At 38.6% G+C, this 22,967-nt stretch overlaps 1 protein-coding gene across 2 annotated transcripts in view; it reads right to left on the reverse strand.

Annotated features, from left to right (window-relative positions):
* Positions 1-20,216, reverse strand: part of PDE5A (phosphodiesterase 5A) — a 103,337-nt gene extending 83,121 nt beyond the window's left edge. Inside the window, exon 1 of one of the 2 annotated variants that reach the window (XR_005988418.1) lies at positions 19,891-20,216. Coding sequence is in view for 1 of the 2 variants with exons in the window: in XM_041758956.1 (XP_041614890.1) it covers positions 19,891-19,917 (27 nt within the window). In the remaining variant the exon portion in view is untranslated. The remainder of the gene's footprint in view (positions 1-19,890) is intronic. The other variant, XM_041758956.1, reaches the window with a different exon arrangement.
* Between the last annotated feature and the right edge of the window lie 2,751 nt (positions 20,217-22,967).

The following is a 22,967-nucleotide window of genomic DNA, read 5'->3' on the forward strand; positions in this document are numbered from 1 at the left end:
CTCATCTTTCTGTATTTTACTTACCTGTTTAGTTCCAACTTCAGCTGGGTTACTGCCTTAGTGTTTTAGAGACCTTCAAACCTTACCTTTTTCCTCTTATAAATTCCACTCTCCTTCCTTCTGTGATTTAGCATCAGTGGGATAAATTATCCCCTAAATGGTTATATTTTAGGAATATAAGCTCCTTAGGCTGCATTATGTATTTTCTGAAATCAAGACTAGTAAAAGTGATAATGATGGTTTAGATCACTTCAGTCCCTCGAGAATGAGAGCAGAGGTGGTGTGGGACCATGAGCCCATGGGTGTGGGGATCCTTGGTTTTCTGTGTATGGCTCAACCTTTTTTCCTCAGCTCCTTCTAAATTCCTTGGCTTTAAGAATAGGATATAAAATTCCCTGCTAGGATGGCAGAACAAGGAAGGGGAAATGCATTCTGGTCTGATAGTTTTCTGGTCTTCTCAACATCTTTCCTCCATGCCCCATGCAGAGTAAAGGGACGTTAAAAATGAAAAGAAAAAAAAAAACAGAATTCTCCAATTATCCTGTACCTTTTTAATTGTCCTTAGTTCAACTCTTCCATATTTTTGTACAGTCTTTAGCTCTTGAAAGTGGCTAACAGATTTCTAGAGGCTTCAATCTCAATGACTGAATGCATACAAAAACTTTTGTCTAAGGTAGAAAAAAATGTCTGGACTGCAGATAAGCATGTTTACTTGAGTAGAACTAACAGGAGCAAACGAAAAAAAAAAAAAAAAAGAAACGGACAGGAGCCACTTGAGGATCACTGGGGTCTAACAGACAGTGGTACCAGTACAACTTGATTATTTCAAGTGTTCATTCATTCACCCAATAAATACTGAGGTGCCTCCTATGTATTGGGGAGTGGTAAAAACTGGGAAAAAGACTACTCTAAAGGCACTCAGAGTCAAGAATGGGTGATACATAAACATACACTTAAAAGCACACCGGATGATCAGTTTGATCATAAAGTGCCCACAGACTGCTAGGAGTACAGAAGGGGGCATGCAATATGGGTCAAAGGGGCAGCTTCTTAGAAGTGATGACATTTAAGTTTTCATTTGTATTTAATAAATGGTTTTACTTTAAAAAAAAGACTTAAAAAGACTTAAATTAAAAGTTTTCATTTTTTTTTTAAGATTTTGTTTATTTATTCATGAGAGACACACAGAGAGAGAGGCAGAGACATAGGCAGAGGGAGAAGCAGGCTCTATGCAGGAAGCCCGATGTGGGACTCAATCCCTGGGCCCTGGGATCATGCCCTGTGCCAAAGGCAGATGTTTGACCACTCAGCCACCCAGGCGTCCCTAAAATTTTCATTTTAAAAAAGATAAGTCTACAAACAGATAAAAAGACGCTTAGGCAAACCTTCTCAGATAATAACACAGTATAAAAGATGCACTATATGTGGGCGAGCTGGGTGAGGCAAGTACTAAGCAAGAAAATAAAGAGAAAGTTCCTGCTCATTCAAAAATATAAAGACGCAAAAAGCTAGTTGTTTATTAAATGGTCATGAATCAAACTGATTTAGCATTTTAGTCGATCATGAAGGCACCATAAATTAACAGTGAGAGGACAACAGTTAACTTCCACATCTTAAAAGAAAAGAGGAAAATCAGCTACATTATGTATTTTCTGAAATCAAGATTAGGAAAAGTGCTAACGATGGTCAGTTTAGATCCCTAGAGACCCCTGAGAATGAGGACAGAGCCGGTGAGGGCCCATGAGCACACCATGGTCCAAGGCTGCAGGCTACAGATATCCTTGACCTAGTCCGTGATCTGCAAACAGCCTTGGGGTGGGAGGGAAGAGGAGAGGGGGGTAAATGCTGTAGAGGTGGGTCAGTGAGCATCATCCCTTACTAGAGAAGCAGAACCAAAGCATGGCCTACTCCCAGTGGGTCTGCAGCAACTTCATTTAAGTAGAAGAACACTTCAAATAAGGCTTCTTCGGTACCCTGGGATGATCCTTCAGCTCTCCCTTTATTAAAACCTGTATGACAATTTCGACTTCAGTTTCAATCTGCATGTTTGACACTCGGGACCATTTATACAGTAAGCATTTTTCTAACTATGGACTGAAAAGTTTTCTCTCTGGTTAAAAGAACAATATCCTTGAAACTATACTAAATATCAGCCATTATTCACAATTTTCAACCAACCCAAGAGTGTTTACACAGTTCAACAATGATCTTCCATTCTGGAATTTCTATCAGATTCATTTTTCAAACCTGCCTATTCTTCCTTCTTTTTGTTTTGTTTTTCTTCTTCTTTTTTTTTTTTTTTGAGAGAGAGAGAGAGAGCAAGCATGCCAGGATTGGGGGATGGGGGGCACAGCAGAAGGAGAGGGAGAGCATCTTAAGCAGATTCCATGCTGAGCATGGAGCATGATGCTGGGTTTTATCTCTTGACCCTGAGATCATGACTTGGGCTGAAATCAAGAGTCGGAGGCTCTACTGAGCCACCCAGGCACCCTCCTTTGTTTCCTATAAATTCTAGCACCTGATGTTCTTCATTTCTTTGAACATACTTAATTTTGCCTGCAAATTCATCTTTAGCAGGGACTGCTTTCCACAGGAATCCCATGCTCCCCATGTCATGAAATTCTGTGCTCAGTGATTTCCTCTGTGTCTTGGTACTATATTGGGGGGGGTGAATTTGAACCCCATAACTGTGTATGACACAGGCCCCTGCTCTCATGGTTCACAGGTGTCTCCTCTTTCTTTCACCACAGTAGGTAAGAGGCAAGCTTCCTTGAGGTTTCTCCTGGCTGCTAGTGGAGTTTACTGGGCCCAGTTTCATGAATGGGGAAACCATTCATCATTCATCTGGGCTTCACTTCCTTGCTCGTCTACCCCACTCCCACAGAGTGTATGCATCCCCCTAACCTGCTGATGCTATCCCCACACATTCATCTCCCTACTCTGAATCTGAGACCTCCATGAGCCCATCTGGCTAATACTCTGTGCTCACATTTCGTATCTTGGGTTCCCATCTGTTTTTGACACCTGGAGGTCTTCCCTTTCTTGAGCTCATCTGTAATTTGTAAAATTTCTTTTGATGAAATTTTACCTTCTACTTGTTTGCAGAATTGTCAAGGGGGATTCTTCAGCATCTGCACAGTCTTGCAAACAGAGAAGAAATCTTGTTTATAGGCTTTAAAACCTACTTTGTACCAGGTGAACACTAGATCTTTACTATATTTGGGATATCCCCCCCTCTCCAACATTAGAGCAAGGTATTTACTTTTAGGCAATGTTATAGAATGAGGACTTCTAATGATTAATTTTTTATCCTTTCTGGTAACCAATTATTTCTCTAATAATTTTACAGATTTCAGATATTAGAGGTTAACCTAAGAGATGATCAATTAAATATTATTAGTATTCAAAAAACAGCAAGTTCTTCTGGAAGAGTTATTAGACCAAGAAAATATATCTAATACATATATGTGTCTCTATCCCCAGATGGGTGACATTTTACAAACAGCACTGATAAAAACAAAAGGTAAAAAAATAGGAGAGAGGGTATAGTATTTGTCCAGGGTCACATAATTCAGTAAAGGACCAAAAAGAGTTTAATTCTCTGAATTTCAAAGATCCTAAGCAAAACTAGCACCCTCTGCCCTCCTTGTGTTAATTTCCTTCTTCTGTCAACTATTGCTCCTTTAAACAAATTAGCTTTGTCTTCAAGCCAAGTAACTGCTAACCACAGGTTTTTTTTAAATGTCAGTTTTGAAAGACAGCTTTTATAGCAAGGGTATGTCAGACCTTGTATCTAAGAGACAAAGCCCCTAAAAGTATTAGCTTCTGCATCAGAAAGCCCCATCACTCTGCTTACCTGCTGGCCACCTGGACCCTCAAGTGCCAGTACTCTACGCTATTTTGTGCTTAAGCACAAAGAAGGTTCTGTTTTCTATTTTACTGGCACTTTCCAACAGCATAAATGGATATTATGTCCTCAGAGGGTCAAGTGTTCTTTTAGGAATGCAAAGGGCAAGACTTGATTCTCGCTGACTGAACAGTGTGGAATGTGACAGCTGGTCAATTCAGGGGCAACTGATCATTGCTACAATGAGCAATTTCTTCTTCAATTAGCAGCTGCCCCAGACACTTACTGAGGCCATACATCAATCTCAATACACTTCCTCACTCTCATTTTCAGGGGATACTCAGCATGGAAGCTAAAAGCAAGAGAGGAAAGAACAGACTACAAATCTTAGCTAACCTTCTCTCCCATTCATGGAATGTCTCTACCATAACAACAGGACAGACTATCTATAACCTGAGCCAAAATCTTACTTCACCAAGGAAATGAGAATTCAATATATACAGGAGACAGTGGAGAAGTCTCCCCAGGGCTTTGTCCAAACTTTTCCTCAACTATCAGTCGTTCAACAAAAGAATATTTTATTCAATGAATAATCACTGAGTCCCTTGTGTATCAGTCATTGTTCTAGGCAATGAAGACTGAGCAGTGAACAAGGCAGATAGAAAGCCATGTCCGGGATCCCTGGGTCGCGCAGTGGTTTGGCTCCTGCCTTTGGCCCAGGGCGCAATCCTGGAGACCCAGGATCGAATCCCACGTCAGGCTCCTGGTGCATGGAGCCTGCTTTTCCCTCTGCCTATGTCTCTGCCTCTCTCTCTCTCTCTCTCTATCATAAATAAATAAAAATTAAAAAAAAAAAAAGAAAGCCATGTCCTCATGGAGGTGACATTTTAGTCAGGGTGTTAGGCTTGGAAGAGAATCCTATACCACCTTCTTCTCCCATTTTACAAGTGAGCAAACTGAAAGTGACAGGGTTGGTATGACCAATCTGGGCTTTCTCTCCTCTCTTCCAAATCCTAGGCAATTATCAGAATATGGTCATAGTCTGTGTGGTAGGCAAAATAATATCTCCCAAGGATGTCTTCATCCTAACCCTTGGGACCTGTGACTATGTTACCTTACATGGCAAAAGGGAACTTTCCAGATGCAATTAACTTAAGGATCTGAAGAAAGGGAGATTATCCTGAATCATCTGGGTAGGTCCAACTGTAATCATAAGAATCTTTATGAGGGAAAACAGGAGAAGGAAGGAGAGTCAGAGCCAGAGATGCTTTGAAGATGCTTTGCTGCAGGTTTTGAAGACAGAGGAAGGGGCCACAGGCCAACGGATATGGGTAGCCTGTAGGAGCTGAGAAACACAAGAAAACAGATCCTTGCCTAGAGACTCCAGATAGGAACATAGGGACACCACAAGGTATCCCTGCTGACACCTTAATTTTAGCCTAGCAAGAACTATTTTAGCCTATGACACCCAAAACTATAAGATAATAAATTTGTGTTCTTTTAAGCCACTAAGCTTCTGGTAGATTTTTTTTTTTTTTTTTTTTTACAGAGCAATAGGAAACTAGTACATTCTGTTAGAATCATTCTCCCTTTCCTTTTCCTCACCCCATACTGTATCTTATGTTTCACCATCTAAATCTTCACTTTCTTTGAAAGCCCTGACATCTCATTGCTAATTGTTTTTCCGCCTTCAGTTGACCTTTGACACTCATGCCAAATTTATCTTCTTGGGATACTGCTTTACACATACAAATTACCTCTTTACTTAGAGCCTTTTAATGTTCCATCCGTCTACAGGATAAAAATTGATGACCGAATACATATCCTCAGCTTGAACTAAGATCACTTAAATGGGTCTTTGAATTAAAACACTACAATGACCTTGTTCACATCACTCCTTGAAATATTACCTTCCCCTTTCTCTACTGAGGCTGAGTTTACAAAAAGCTTCCCTTCAAACCCTTCTGAAATTCTGTGTGGTAGTAGGGTATGCCATCCATTTCACAATCAAGGTATTTTCATTTTTAACCTCATATTCTCTACTCTGATCCTGGCTCTCCAACTAGATTGTGTTCCAAAGACATGATTTATATCTATGCCTTATTGCCGTACTTTGTCCCGAACACACTCAATGCTTGATAAATATTTGCTGTCAATAACGGGAGAAGTGAGAGAGGGATCAAATATTTTTTTAGGGTGATGTACTTACTTGCTAATTCACATTCGAATAATAGGTAATTTAGATCTGCTCATTTGCTTTCTCTGCCATTTGCTTGTTATTAAGTGATCTCTCCATATCTGAGAACTTTATGTGGCAGTAAGAAGTTTATGCTCTTAAGAAGTCTTTAGTTATGAACTGAAACTTAAGAGCCTAGAAGGATTTGGGAAAAGTAGGAAAGAAAAGCTTAAGATTGTTCATTTTAACATTTAATTTTAAAAATATAGAAAATCACAGAGAATAAGATAGTAAATATCCATATCTCTGTCATCCAGAACAGTGGGAGTGTGGGGCTTGTTAAATATGGCTTACTGGGCCTCACCCCCACAGTTTCATATTTAGCAGATCTGGGTTGGGGCCTGAGAATTTGTATTTCTCATAGCTCTCAGGTGATGCCACAGGCTGCCGGTCCAGATATAAAAGACACTTTGAGAACCAATGATAAAGAACTATTAAGTGTTAATATCTGGGGATGCTTCCTTTTTAAAATTAAACTAAGAAAATTAAATTGCACTTTCTCCTTCCAGGCCCATTCTTCTTTCTCCTGCCCCTCCTCCCCAGAATTAACCTCTAGCATTACATTCTTAAGAAATCTATGAATCTATAAGCAAGACATAGTATTTCCATCTTTCAAAAGAGTTACTCAAAAACCAGGTAATATGCATAATTTTATAACCCTTTATTGTATTCAGTGTTGCTTTTTACTTTATATAGATCTGACTCATTTGTTTTATATATAATGTTGCATTTCATACCAAATTTTATTCATCTAATTACCAAATGACAGATGTTTGGGTTGTTTGCAATGAGCATTTCTACTGTACACACATCCAAGAGCCTCTTTGGCAAAATCTTCAGAGGGATGATGGAAGTTATACCTTTATCAGCAATGCTTAAAGAGTTTTTGTTAACCTTACAGTCTAAGCAGTGCCTACTATTATCAGGCTTTTAAATCTTTGTCCATCTGACGGTCATAAAACTTTATCTAACTGTTGCTTTAATATGCATCTTCCTGATTATGGGAGAGAATGAGCTTTTTAATTTTTATTGTCTATATTGGTTTTCCTCTTCTGTGTTGCCTATATGTTTTTTTTTTTAAAGATTTTATTTATTTATTCATGAGAGACACAGAGAGAGAGAGAGAGAGAGAGCGTGTGCGAGAGGCAGAGACAGAGGCAGAGGGAGAAGCAGGCTCCATGCAGGGAGCCTGACATGGGACTCGATCCCGGGGCCTCCAGGATCAGGGCCTGGGCTGAAGGCAGCGCTAAACCTCTGAGCCACCTGGGCTGCTCGCCTATATGTATTTTTGCCAGTTTTGACCATTTTGTGGTTGTTTGGCTTTTATTAATAGCTTTGAGAATCAAGGTTTGATTTTTTTTTTTTTTAAGGATTGGTCAGACTGACTTTATTTGGATGTGATCCATTTTTATCCATTTATATGTACAAGCACCACTACACCTACTATTTCCCTCAAGAGTGTTTATGGATCTTCCATGGTTGCAGACAACACCAGTATGAATATAGGAGAAGTGGATGCTTGTAGTTTATTCTCATGGCCTGAGATGCTAGGAAGAGGCAGCCAAGTCGAAAAGAAGCTTTGAGGAAGTTGCAAGACATAAACAGCAATGCCCTAGGGTAACTGGCATCAGAAATATATGATTAATGACCAATATCTCTAATATATAAATCCATTCCCAGCCCCCTAAAATTCATAATGCTAAAAATTTTGCCATTTAAAAAAGGGAGAACGAAGGGCCTGCTGTAGGACAGGCTCTTTGTATCTGTTAATTCATTTAACTTTTGGTAAAACCCTTTCAGGTAGATATTACAATTCTCATTTTATCACAGAGGTAGCTGATATTTAGAAAAATTAAATAGGAGTCTGAGTACATGCAGGTCTGATCCCAAACCTACGTTCTTTCTACTCCTCCCCCCAGGAGAAAGTGAAACCTGCACTAGTATAAAATACAGATTCTTAAGCACTAGTGTTCAAAAGAATCATGAAGACCAAGGATCTTCCAGTACATCCAAAGGCTGTATGCAAATTCCACACATATACCTATCTTGTTAATGCATATTTTTATCAAAGAGAACGGTACAGTTTCAAAATTATAACTTTAAGAAACAGAGACAAGTCCAAAATGGCAACTAAAAGTTGCTTTTACTTTCATTATAAATCTTACAACATGTCTTTACATCCAAGAATCTCTTATGCAATATAAAAAGGTCCTTATTCCAGGGATATATAATGTACTCTCACAAATAAGTAGACTATTCAAAAGAAAAAAAAAGAATTAATCTATCATAACAGAAATCAGAACAGTGCTGCCAAAGGTTATGGGATATCTTAATGGAGTGTTACGGAGATGGGCGTGCATTTGTCAAAACTCATCAAGTTGTAAGATCTGTGTATTTCACTGTATATAAAGTTTAACTGAGCTTTCAAAAATTACTTAAAAGTCTTAAGAGTAAATTTTTAATTGCTGATGGTACATGCAAGCGACGGGTCCATGTACCAAGTTCCCAGCTGTTCTGATAATGGGGCAGCAGGCAGAGATTCTGACCACTGGCTCTGTGCTATTAAGTAGGATAGATGTTCCCCACGTAGGGCTAGAACAAATCCAGCCTCTGGGGGTCAGTAGCTGTCCTGCCCTAGGAACATCAGTGGGAGTGGTGCCAACCTGAGACTGGGTTCCTTCCAGACAAGGGGATACAGGGCATAATTCTTGATCCTAGTGTTTATTCTCATCCCTTTGCACACACAAAAAAATTCCTCTTCCCTGCCAAATACCAAACTCTCTGCCTTACTAGCTTTTAAGAAATGAGGTGAAGGTCTTAAATCTAGAACCATAGGAACTTTTTGCCTTCTTATTAGACCTTTCTGTTCCTCGGAATTCAGACAGAGCAGCTCATGGCCATGATGCAAAATCTCTGTACATGCCCTTTAAAAACAGGCCAGAAAAAAAAAAAAATAAAATAAAATAAAAAATAAAAACAGGCCAGAGACACAAAGGTTACATAGCAGAAAAGAGCCTGCTGTCTTTCCCACAGCAAGGTATGCTCACCATTCACTGTTATTTCACTTTTCATCCCTCCATTTGTCTGGCCTCACAACACTCTATAAAGGGAGGAAACGGACATTTTTCTGAAGCTTCACTAGGTGAAGAGCCCTGTGGTGGGCACCGTCACATTCCTTGTCTCACTAGGACCTTTAAAACCACCTTGTGTGTTTGCACTTCATGTTGAAACTTTACAGATGAGTCACCTGAGGCATAGAGAGGAGAAGACACTTGCTCAAGGAATCACTGATCATAAGCCAGCATTCAAGACTAAGTCATTTTTGCTACAAGTGCAGAGCTCTCTCTTTCAAACTCTGTCTCTGCCTACTTGGGAGGAAGTCCAAAATAACAAAGAATATGATATACTCAATATATATTATATAACTGTACTTTGTATCAGAATGAATCTACCACTGTTCCTGCCCACCTTTACACAGGACATTGCCAAAAATGACTTCGGAGCCTTGGATCTATGTAATAGCGGAAGATTTATTTTCAGGGTGGTGTTCTGCAATCTGCCAGGGGCTGGCTTGCAAAGCAGAGGCTTAGCCCTGCACAGTGCTGTTGGATTTGGACCCTGGTAAATCCAGCACTGCCTGCACTTAGAACAGGTCCAGGTGTCTGCGGCTTGGTGAGAGGGTGTGCTGATAGAGCTTCACATGCCCACCACGTGCACCAAATATAAACAGAAGAGAAATAACACAGAAGAAGTGGCAAAAGGCCAGTCGTGTGTTATCAAAACACTAACTAGACTGGATCTCATTTCCAAACTGGAGCTGGCATCACAGATTTTGAGAGAACCTCTTCTTCCTTAGGGCTGAACTGAGCATTCAGGTCACTGCTCTCGCCTGTACTGGTCCAGCTAACCACCTCATGGCCATGAGAAGCTAGATATCCATACCATTTAGCTCAAGATATCCAGGGCAAAAAAAGTGTATGTGCGTATTTATCATCTTTTTTTTTTCATTCAAAAATCCTTCACATAGAGGCTACGGCCTATGATGTCATCCTAGTCAAATCATAATTTTATCTCTAAGTGTTTTCTCCTTCAAATGGAAGATAAGCTCCAGGAGCTAATCACATATGAAACCTCAGACGCAGACACCTGTCTCACTAGAAAAGCCTCAAACTGTAGGTGTTACCAGCAAAAGAAGACAAGTCCTCCTCCACACAGCTGTGACAGATAATATATAAAGAAATGAATAATATTTGGAATCATTGTTTGCAACTCTGTGTTTTATTATTATATTATTCCGGCCCATAATTTGCGTTTTCAGAAACTAAAATAGTAAAAAAGAGTTGGTTGGTAGCTTTTCAGGTACAACCAATACTAAAGAAGAAAGAAGGTAATTACTTCATGGTAAGAAAAATAAAAGAATAAAGACGATGAATAAAGACGATGTGGGTCTAAATCCCAGCTCTGACACTTAGAAGATAGAGAATATTGGGAAATCTCCTGTACTTGACCAAGTCCCTGTGGGAGAAGTAGCTGCATATTTGTGTGCTGATGAACTCGTGTGGTAGAGGGGGATATTCTGGTGATCCTGCACATGAGGCCAGGGTGGGGCTGGGGAGGAACTGCGAGACGTGTCCTCGAGCAAGTGACCTGGAAAGAGATCCGGTGCACAAGCGCCAGACTGACCTTTGCCATTTCACGGACGGTTTATCCCTATAAGTAAAGGGGAGACCAGAGTGTATGGAATCAGATGCAGGGGCAGGGAGACAGAATACGTCCTCTTGTAGAAGTACACTTCTCATTGCTTTTTTCACTGAAGTTGTAAGCAAGGCCATCAGCTGAAAGTGGGGTAGGGAGGCAGCCCTAGGATTCGAGGAGAGAGGGGAAAGTATTGAACAGTAAAATAACATAGCCAAAAAAGAGAGCTAATTGTTTTTATCACCACACACCAATACTTTCTTTTGTAGGTTTTCCTTTAGGGAATATCACAACTCTCCTCTGTTAGATCTATCAAAAAAGTCTAAAACATATTCTAGAGTCTTCCTTCTGCTGATTTCTCCATTTTATCAATCCTTCCGTCTCCCAAACAGAAGTGTAACAAATCTACTCCTTGTCTCCTCTGCCTCAGCCTGGGTCCACTTCTAGCCTGGATGGCTGGGAAAGCCTCCTTACTAACTCCTCTGCTTCTAGATACAGTACTGTTTTCATGTATGAACAAATACAGAAATTATTTACTTATCAAAATATATGGAGTTCTATATTAAACAAAGAAAACTGCTCATCTCTAATGCTGTGGCTGTATGGATCTATAAATACTAGCAAATATTTCCTGGCTTAAAAAAAAAAAAGATTCAGTACCCCGTCTGCATGGCACCGGAGGGCTCTTCAGGATCTCCTCTGCCTGCCTGCACGGTCTTGTCTCTGGGCCCCTCCCTCCTTCAAGTTTATACTCCAGCAAACACTGTGCCAAAGGACTAGACACATTCCCTCTGCTTTCAATCCAGGAATGGACAGACATAGGAAACAATGGTGCAGAAAGATAATAAGGATATACCACCGAGCGTTTCCTGTGGATATCATGGAACAAAATATTTACATTACTTGCAAACAGTAACGATCTCATGTAGACCAGCATTTGTGACATAACATTTCAGAAGCCTCTTAATGCCTCAATCATTTGCCACAGTCGAAGAAGCAGACATCTTCCTGTTTTTCCAGTCTTCCTTAAAAAAAAAAAAATTCTGCTTCTTTTCTTCTCTTTAACTCATGCCAGCTGGGTAGAGTAACAATACCAACCCTCCACCTTTGTTTAAACCCAGCCTATGTCACTTCTGGTAATTCGTGTCATTTTTTTAGTACATGAGAGGGTGAGGAATAAGAATTTTAATTAATGAGCAGAATTCCTCTTTTATCATCTGGCCTGTTTAAAGGAAAGAAAATAAAGCCTCAAAGTATAGCTAGTACTTCTGGTGGCTTGAAAATATCTTCTCAAATTCTTTCATACTCCTCTCTTCAAGAGGTGGAGCCTAATCCCTCGCCCCTTGAATCTGGCCTGGCCTTGATGCCTGGCTTCTAAAGAACAGAATGCCAAGAAGGGAAGGTGAACAACTCTGGAGGTGTTTGGTCAGACAAGGCACTGGTGCCTCCTCCTTGCTACTCTCTGCCACACGATGAGGAAACTGAGTGTCTTGTGGAGAGGCCCACTTGGCGAGGAACTGAGGCCTCCTATCAACAGCCATGTGAGTGAGCACCCTGGGAAGTGGGTTCTCAAGCATGAGCCAACCCTCCCTGCCTGGATCCTGAGTGCTGGATCCCTTTCAGGGAACCTGGGCCACACCACGCAGTTGGGTAAGCCACTCTGGAATTCCTGAACCACACAAACTGTGAGAGAAATGTGTCTGTTGTTCAAAATCACTACATTTGGGGCAATTTGTCAGGTTGAAAAAGACCATGAACACAGTACTGATGATCATCAAATAATGTGTAATAATAAAATAGATCTGGAATTCTAAATCCAGGTTACTTTCACCTTATTTTACTGCTATGAAGTGATGCAAAAAGGAAAAATAGGGTTCAAAAATTTTATAAAATCATCATTTCTTGCTCTGTTTTTTTTTAAGATTTTATCTCTGAGAGAGAGAATGCATGAGTGCAGGGTGGAGGGTGGGGAAGGGAGATGGAAGGGGCAGAGAGAGGAGTAATCTCCTCACTGAGCAACAAGCCAGACAGGGCTTGATCCCAGGGTCCTCGGATCATGACCTGGGATCATGACCTGACCCAAAGGCAGGTGCTTAACCGACTAAGCCATCCAGGCACCCCCTGATCTTTGTTTTTTAAATCTTCCTAAATATATTAAAAAATATTTTTTATTAAAGAAATGTTTTCCTTAAGCCTGGAGTATTCATTTCCATCTCACTGGTAGAAGAGAAATAGAGATTTTTAGATGAGGATAGAAGATGGAATAGAGAGTACCCTAACAGTTTACATAAAGCACTGTACCTATGTAATCTTAGCTCTCAATAAATGAAATAGATATTTGCACACATATCTACTGAGAAGAGAAATGTCATTGACAACCACCTTAATTCTTTAAGAATGCATGAAAAATGGACATTATTTAATAATTAAAAATCCATCCAAAGGTCTAATTATGCAGTTCTGGGTTAGACATCCTACCAAGAAATTGTTTATGCTTATTGGCAACTTGTTCCAGATCTCTAGTATTCATTATTCAAGGCCAATGTAAAACTTCCCAAAATTAAATTTATAAATGATTACATTAAAACGTAATGCATTCCAACAAGTGCTGGAATACTTATCCTGAAAGTACCAATGAAGATAAACTTCATATTGAATAAAACGTAGCCTTCAGTCTAAACCAAATTTTTTGACCATTAAGAGTAAGATTTGGGGAAATACAGCCTTATCACAAATGTAATCGTCAACCTCAAACTGTCATTCACCCTTTTACTCCTGGATCAGCAGCACAGCCTCTGGGACTTAACCTATTAGCACCGTGTTTTTCATCTGATTCTCTTAACAAATGTTTTTTCCTAGGAAAGTGGGCACCATCTTCTTTGTAAATTACATTCCTGTATTATTTAAAGGGTAATGTGGAAAAGCAAAGAGAAGAGATCATCACCATCATGACCTCAAGCCCAGAACAAACGGAAACTTTGCAGAGTACTTTCGTTTCTAAGAACAAAGCTACAAGAAAGAATATTGCAGGGGAATAAGTGCAATGAACACTTTCTAAGTTTAAAAAAAAACACAGTTTTTTAATAAAACCACCGTTTTGCACCAAATAAATAAAATAAAATAAAAAACAAAAACATGTAACTAGCCAATTCTTTAAGACTAAAATAAATCTAAATCAACTGACAGTCTGCAATTAAACTCTGCTTCTTTTTGAAGCTGTATTTTCATTTAGCCAGACTTAGAATTGAAGGATTATGCATAAAGCCATAATGTTTATCTGTTTCAAGCTTACTTGTCAAATTTAAGACCCAGTCGGCGCTGTGAGCACGAGATTGTTGGCAAGCATGCACTCTGCCTCCACCCCCTCATGTGAAAGCATGTATGTGCCTCTCTTAAGGCTGTGGGATAAACAGCAAGAATCTGCCATATGAGACCACAGCTTGCATCTTTCCTCTGTAACTTCTCTAACTCAAAATCCAGTCTTTCTTTTGCATGAGTGGGTTGAATAATGAACTCACTCAACATTTGTCTTGTCACCATGTACTGATAGTTAATGTCTGGAGTACAAGATCTACACCTAGAAATTGAAAAAAAAAATTCAACAAGTATCTCCCTTGCTTCATTTTTTTAATATCCTCACTGCCTAGACCACTGCTCTATACAGTACAGTGATTTAATAGTTACTTGTCCAAATAAGACAATTCAGAGGGGGAAAAAACCAGATTATTTAAAAATAAGCAGATAAGGTTAACTTAAATTCTGGAAAAATTTATGTTTGCAAATTGCAGCTGGAATTATACATCTGATTCCATTAATACTTTATTTTGTGATTTTTAGCAGGCATTAAATTTCTTTGAGTCACCAAAAGCATTTATCTCATTAAAAAACTCATAAAAATTAGTGTTTTTTGGGTTTTCATAATTTTTTTAAACAAATTTATTTACTTATTTGAGACAGAGAGTGCATGCACATGGGTGTGCATGTGCACATGCTGGGGGAGGGGCAGAAGGAGAGTGAGAGAGAGAGAGCATCTCAAGCAGACTGAGCTGAGTATGGAGCCTGACACAGGGCTTGATCTCACAGCCCCAAGATCATGATCCATACTGAAATCAAGAGTCAGATGCTTAAACAACTGAACCACCCAGGTGCCCCAAAATTTTCAGGTTTTTTAAAAAGGAAGATATAAATTTAGATAGTTAGCTAAAATGCTCCTCTCTCACACTAAAAAAAGTTATTATGTATCCTCTATTATAAACTTATATTCACATCAAAGAATTCTAAGTACATCATTAAGTATGATAAAATAAAATCAAGGTGCTAAAATAAAAATAGAGGAGGAAAAAAATGTGATTCTAAATTAGATTTCTACTCAGTAACTAGAATTGACACACAACCAAGAGAAAACAAGTGTTTCAGCCCAGCTTGAAAGGCATAATTGGATATAATCTCTGGTTCAGATCAAGAAGAAAGTTTCAAAGAACTTGCATTATCTCACAATAATGCCTTCTCTTCACTGGTGCAATGCCTATAAATAAATAAAATAAACACTCCTCTCTACCTTGTCATAACGGGCAGTACTTCAGAGGAGGACAGTAGTTCTGAAATAGGTCATCTGAGTTAGAAAGAGTTGAACTTTCCTGTACTTCTTCACTAAACATAAAAGAATGGTCTCATTATAGATATAACCAATGCCAAGTGACAAAAACTGGTCCAAATGTCCAGGTCCCCAAAATCCAGCATTAAGTCTGAAGGAAATTTGATAGCAGCCCTAAAAAGTCATACATTTGTTGTAATTTTTCTCATTATGTTTCATGAGCACATCATGGCTTTTCTCTGGAGCATACTGGCCCAGATTAGCATGAAACATGCTCCTGTCACTCTTATTCCTGGTGAAAACTTCCTCCTATTTACTGGACAGACTCCTCTTGAGGTACTATAGAGAATGTGACTCTGATCCGCTTTCTTTTGCTTTACTTTTTTCTTAATTTTTTAAAATTAAAAGAGTCTGTCTGCAGAGTGGTTCAAACACTTATCGTTAAAAATCATCAGAATACAGCCAGGTCTCCTGGTTTCTGCCTTCAAGTCCTGCCTCTGCATTGAGCCAAACTAAATACATCAGTGCCCCTCCTCCTACCTCCCTCGGCCTCCAAATAATTTAAGTGTGGGGAAGAAAGTGGATGCAGTCATCACCCACAGCAGAATTTCAAGAAACCCTCCTTCCCATGTTATTACCTTATAGCCAGACTGCCTAGTTTGTGTTGTTTCTGTTGAACATAGTCAACAACGTAGTTGGCTGACAATATTAGTTTCAGGTCCACAAACCTAGTGATTTGACAATTCTATACATTATGAAATGCTCACCACAGTAAATGTAATTACCATCTGCCACTATACGTAGCTATTACAATATTTTTCATTATATTCCCTATGCTGTACTTTTCATCCCTTTCTTTTTTATAACCAGAACTTTGTACCTCCTAATCCCCTTCACCTGTTTCACCTGCTCCCACCTTTCTCCCCTCTGGCAATTACCAGCTTGTTCTCTGATTTTATGAGCTTATTTCTGACTTTTTGTTTGTTTACTCTGTTTTTTTAGATTCCACATATAAGTGAAATCAGATGGCATTTGTCTTTTTCTGTCTGACTTCTTACACTTACACGGTGACTAGATTTGAATCTCAGCTTTGCCAGTTTTGGTTACCCAGCTTTGAGTGAGTTCTTAAGTGTTCCAGGTCTGTTTCCTCATCTGTTAAGTGGAAACAAATAATGACTACCTTCTATAGCTGCTAGGAAGATTAAGTGAATTAAAATGTGCCAGGTCTTTAGAAGAGTTTCCACAGGATAGCAATAATTTGTTTGAAAATAATAATAATAATAATAATAATAATAATAATAATAATAATAATTTGTTTGAAAAACTGAGAGTACCACGGGTTGCCAAGGATGTGAAGCAACTGGAACTCTGATACGTTGCTGGTAAGAACGCATATGGTGCAGCCACTTTGGGAAAGAGTTTGAAGTTGCTTATAAAATTAAACACCTACCATATGACCTAGCAATTCCCCTCCTATATATTTACCCGAGAAAAATGAAAGCATTACGTCCACACAAAGACTTGTATGCAAACATGACAGTGGCTGCTTTTATAATAGTGGCTTTTTTCATAAAACTGCAAACAAGTGTCTATCAAACAATGAATGAATGGTCAAACTGGTATATTCACACCATGGAATAAATTACTCGCCAAGAAGAAGGAAGAAATTACTGACACAGGCAACAACATGAATGAATCTCACAAACGTGGTACTCAGTGAAAGCAGCCAGACACACAAGACAACGTATGGTAGGATTCCATTTATAGGACATTCGAGAAGACGCAAAAATAATAGAGACAAGGACAGACTGGTGATTATTAGGGGTCAGGGGTTGGGGGAGGGCAAGGAGGTTGGCTGCTGGGGGACAGGGACGTATCTGAGGTGACAGAAATGTTTTATATCTTGATTACAGCAGTGGTTACATGACTGTGTGCACATTTGTCAAAACTCAAACTGTAAAATTAAAATGCATGAATTTTATGGTGTTAAATTATACCTCAAGACAGCTGGGATTATTGTTGTTTGTTTAATTTAAATCATCCTCACAGGTCATCATAAAGAGAGAAATACATATACACAGAAGGGCAATCCCACTCACTTCACCCTAATTTTGTTGCACACTCTCATGAGTTTCCCCAGTTTCCAATGTTGGTAGACTGTTTGCACTATTTAGAAAGAGGACAGTATGATTTAACCTGGGTCTCTTGGCCAGTACAGGGTTAGTTTGGGGATCACAATTTTACTTAACAAAGTAGAAGCTGAACACCATCTTCTCAAGTGCACAGAATCACAGCCTTTGGTTTATTAACTAGGGCTATCAGATAAAATACAGGAAGGCTAATCAAATTTAATTTCAGGGGATCCCTGGGTGGCGCAGCGGTTTGGCGCCTGCCTTTGGCCCAGGGCGCGATCCTGGAAACCCGGGATCGAATCCCACATCAGGCTCCCGGTGCATGGAGCCTGCTTCTCCCTCCGCCTGTGTCTCTGCCTCTCTCTCTCTCTCTCTCTGTGACTATCATAAATAAATAAAAAATTTAAAAAAATTAAAAAAAAAACAAATTTAATTTCAGATGAGCAACAAATCATTTTTAGCATAACTGTGTCCCAAATATTGCATGGGATATGCTTTTTATTTGCTGTATCTGGCAACCTCGTCATTAATCCATGCACGGTCTTTTCTATATATTCATCCACGTAATTAACCAATTAAATTAGCCAATTAATAATGAATTGAATAATTAACTAATCTCATCATGTTTTAACTGCAAGGATATAATAGTGACTTTGACTCTAAGTTTCCCCTTAAGAAACCACACAGCAGCCGTAAAGCACTGAGAACTTATTTCAGACTAATGAGAAGTGACTCCTTTAGGATCCTGTCCTTTAGGATCCTGTTAGTCAAATTGTGACCCGCAGACTCAGGGGGTCAGTATCAACTTGGTCCTTGTTACAAAAGAATCTCATGCCCACCTAGACCTACAGAATTCAGAAATTGCATTTTAACAAAATTCCTGTATGATAAATTTACACATTAATGTTTTAGGAGCACTGGTTCAGAAAGCTGTGTTTTAGGACAATTCCCAGGAACATAGCAGGTGGAATGGAAGGAAACTGACGGCAAGTATAGAAGCCTCTTACGAAAACATTTTAAAAAGTTCAAGCATTACTTCAATATCTGAATTATGGCAGTAGGTTTGAATAGAAAGGAGCTGAAGTGAAAAACACTCCAATGGAAAAAAAAAATCAACAGGATTTGGTAAAGGACTGGATGGAGGAGAGAAAGATGTCAGAATGTGAATGTAAGTCAAGTAGAAGCATTAAAGTGCTCCTAGTACCTTTGGCAGTAGTTCTATAGTTCTTGAACCTAGCTGCACGTTGTAATCACCTGCGAGTCTTAAAATACCGATGTCTGGGTCCCATCTCCAGAGACACTGATTTATTATTATTTTTTTAATAATAAATTTATTTTTTATTGGTGTTCAATTTGCCAACATACAGAATAACACCCAGTGCTCATCCCGTCAAGTGCCCCCCTCAGTGCCTGTCACCCATTCCCCCCCTCCCCCGCCCTCCTCCCCTTCCACCACCCCTAGTTCATTTCCCAGAGTTAGGAGTCTTCATGTTCAGAGACACTGATCTGAAGTGAAGCCTGGGCATTAAAAATTTCTAAATACTTCCCAGGTGATTTTAATGTGCAGCCAAGGTTAAGATCCCCTAGCACACGCACTTTCAATCTATTTGTTTCACTTAGAGTAGCGGTTTTCAACCCTGGCTACACTGCAGAATTATTTGGAGAGCTTTAAAAAGGTATCAGTGTCTACACTCTGCTCTTAGAGAATCAGATTTAACTGGTAATATTTTAGAAGTTCCTCAGTTGATTGTAATGTGCAGCCAGAGTTGAGAACATTTAACTGAAACATACAATTTGGTTGATAATTTATTAACTTTTTTTTTCTCAAGTAAGTATGAATGAAGAGGGAATTCAGGGTTAACAGAAACCAAACCTTCTAGTTAGGTGAAATATAAACCCAAACATTCCATTTGCTTGTTATAATTTCACAATGAAACTTACTTGGAATTAGCTACAATTTTCATGTTTTCAAAACCTCATTTTGAGTCTCCTCAAAAAATCGGTTGATAATCATTACAATTGGATAACCCCTTTATGAAATGAGCATTATTCAGACACTTCTAATATAATATGAAATAAATGGATTCTAGCCACAACCAAAATTATATATCTTAGGATACAATAAGGTTCTAGGGTGGTGATGGGGGGTGAGGTAAGGAAATAAAACATCTGAAATCTATTTCTAAGTCAAAGTAAAGTCTCTATCAAGATTCAGCCCTCTCTAAAGTCTAAGTCATAATTTTTATTATTAACATAATATTTAAGTACTTTGTAGTTAACCTGTCACAATTGTGTTATTTCATAAGTATGCAAAGTATAGCTTTATTTTTTCTTCAAAAAGAAAATGTTTCCAAATGACCTTTTATAAAATGGAAAATTGGCTTACCTCTTCCCTATGATTCTTAATTGGCATACAAAGAATACTCTGTGTCTTGTAACCTGTAATTTGGTCAACTTCTGCATTGAACCGAGGATCCTAGTAAGGAAAAAGAAATTCAATTTAATGACTGACCTGTTCAAAGACTGATTTGATTTTTCTGATTTATAAGATTAGAAAAATCTAACCTTCAACTTACCTTATTGCTCTGAATGACAATTTTATCATTGGAAAGACATCAAATCATGTAAGTACCTATCATTTTTGACAAAGATAAATTTATGTCTTTTAGTAGCTAGTGTTCATAAGAAACAAAAAAAATACAGACTCAAATGTTCAGAAAATTCAAAATATTAACCAATTTAGACAGCATGCCTTAGATCCATGAAAAAGTGGCAACTCTCCCCCTCTGTAATACAATTTGCCTATTCCCATCTTGCTGATACTCCTGCGCCATCCAAAGGAAAACATCTCTGCTCTGTAACTATAAAATCTACCAACTCCAAAACAACCTGCCTAATATTGACTTTACTTCCCTTGTAATGGTTGCTCATATACTACCTCTTCTATTTCAGGTGTTCATAAGAATTTTAAATATATCATGTATACGTGTGCATAAAAAAAGTTGCATGGCCTCAGTCAGACTGTAAACAATTCCTTAATCTTTGTATTTCTTTTTCCTTTCACAAGTACATCATGCACATTCAATAATCACAAAGGACTTCTCAGAGTGGTAAAGGTTCTAAATGTGGTTAAAGAAAGAAAGGTATAGGCTATTTTCCCTTGAACTTTAGATTGGGAAGATTAAAGTTAGGCTATAAACTTTAGGAGGGGCTTTTTTTTGGGGGGGGTTCCCTCACTGGATTTCCAAAACTTGCACAAGAAATCAAAACCATTTGTTAAAATAAATGAAGGCATTCATTAACAAATGATATCATAATTATCAGTTGTGGTCATTTTTGGCTTATTATAGTTTAAAATAAACATTGTAGGTAAGAAGGAAAACATACTAGAGGAAGTAAACAGAGACTACTATAGGTGATAAGATTAGAATTGAAACAAACATACCAGAACATAAACATATAAAGGAGTGTTGTTCCCCTCAAAGCAAAAGCCTTGGGAAGTTACATGCTCAACCTAATAATAGCAACACTGCTCTAAAAACTCTGCTTTTGGAATTCCCTTCAGAGAATATGGAATAGCCACACTGGAAAATCCTTATCTTTGAAGGTTGTTTATTTATTTTTTTAATTAGTCTAAAGTCATGCAACGTCAAAGCTGTGAATTAAATAAATGATTACAGTAGATTCCATCAACTGGGGTCAGAAATGAGGCCAATTTCCCCAAGAGAGCCACATTTGGCATTAAAGGCAATTAAAAAAAAAATTATAAAATGGTAGAAAATCAGTATAAATATTTTACTTTATAAATAAACACTACTGCATTTTTGCTTCTTTTTTTGGGGGGGGCAAACATGCTCAAAGTTACATTGAGACACAAAGAAAATGTTGACTAAATATATTTTTTAAAATTGTTCTTAATATACTATATTGGAATGTATCTAAAAAGGTGGAAAGGACACCGATATTGATGTATTAAAGAAGTGACAAAATTATTAACTTATAGTGTGGGGTTGTTCTACAAGCTAATGATCAAAATATGAATATAAATGCATCCTCAGCAATTATTTTGTTAATAAATATTTGAATTATAAGACCAATTTATGAGGAAGAGGACTAAACAACAATCTAATCAAAGCAATAGAGTTTGACAAACTGGAATTAACAGGGCTTTCACAGCTTTGGAGGCATCATACTAGGAATTTAAAATCAACAGCAGCCCTGGATTCCATTTCATTGAAGGAGGTGGGAGTAATGTGTATGCTTCAAATTCACTTGAGGTGAAATCTGGCATCTCAAGGAATTTCCCAATCAATGCGCTCAGTGCAAAGGCAATATGCATAAAGATCTTTAACCCCTTTAGGTCCAGGAAACACCAAAGAAAAAATGGAGCAGTACTATTACTGTGATTATTTTTTCACTGTTCATGAGAACATGACAGTGTAAAACAAAAAAAAAATAAAGCCTTGGATATCCACTTGCTAAAATAAAGCAATTGGTACCAGACTTGCCTTCTTAGTGAAAACTGTAAGACTGGACCGAATGTATGAGACAACTAAATCACAAATCATGAAAAAGGGAAATACACAGGACAACCACTCTGGCTTTCTTCCTTGTGGCATTTTCCTGCTGGCAAGAAGGCAGGCGGTATCCAAGTGTAGCAAGGGTTCCAAATGGAACAGAAAGACTTCAGGGCTTCTAAAGTGGCTAAAATTTGCACAGCAAAGTACCTAATAAGAGAGCTATGCTGGGGGGACTAAGGGGAGAGATAAAAGGAAGACTGAATAGCTACTCACTTCACACATGTATAGGGCAAGACTCTTAAGAGAACCAGCTAAAAATTATGTTGAAGGTTGAAAGCAGAATGGGACACCAATTAGGGAAGAAATGTTTGGAGACAATGGAGTTCCAGCTCAGTCATTCCATCTCAAGCATTGAGTTGACACAAAAAAAGCCACTCCTTAGGAGTAAGGACCATACCCTAGATTTCAGAGGCATTCCCTAAGACCATATTCAAAACTAAAATATATCCACCCAATAATAACACCAAGCCGGACAGAACCAAAAAGATCTTTCAGTAATTGCACTGCCTTATTTAAAGAAAGATGGTATGATCCAAATGCCCTGCAAAGAAACATGTACAATGTCCAACATACAATCAAAAATCACATCATATGTGAAGAAAACAGGAAATTGAAAGGTCGTTCAGATATTGAAATTAACAGAGCAGGACTTTAAGGCAGCTATTATAAATGTACTTAAGGACTTAAAGACAAATGTGGTGGGATCCCTGGGTGGCGCAGCGGTTTGGCGCCTGCCTTTGGCCCAGGGCGCGATCCTGGAGACCCGGGATCGAATCCCACGTCGGGCTCCCGGTGCATGGAGCCTGCTTCTCCCTCTGCCTGTGTCTCTGCCTCTCTCTCTCTCTCTGTGTGACTATCATAAATAAATAAAAAAAAAAAAAAA

The sequence above is a fragment of the Vulpes lagopus genome, chromosome 6 (assembly GCF_018345385.1).
Source record: "Vulpes lagopus strain Blue_001 chromosome 6, ASM1834538v1, whole genome shotgun sequence".
Classification (NCBI taxonomy): Eukaryota; Metazoa; Chordata; class Mammalia; order Carnivora; family Canidae; genus Vulpes; species Vulpes lagopus.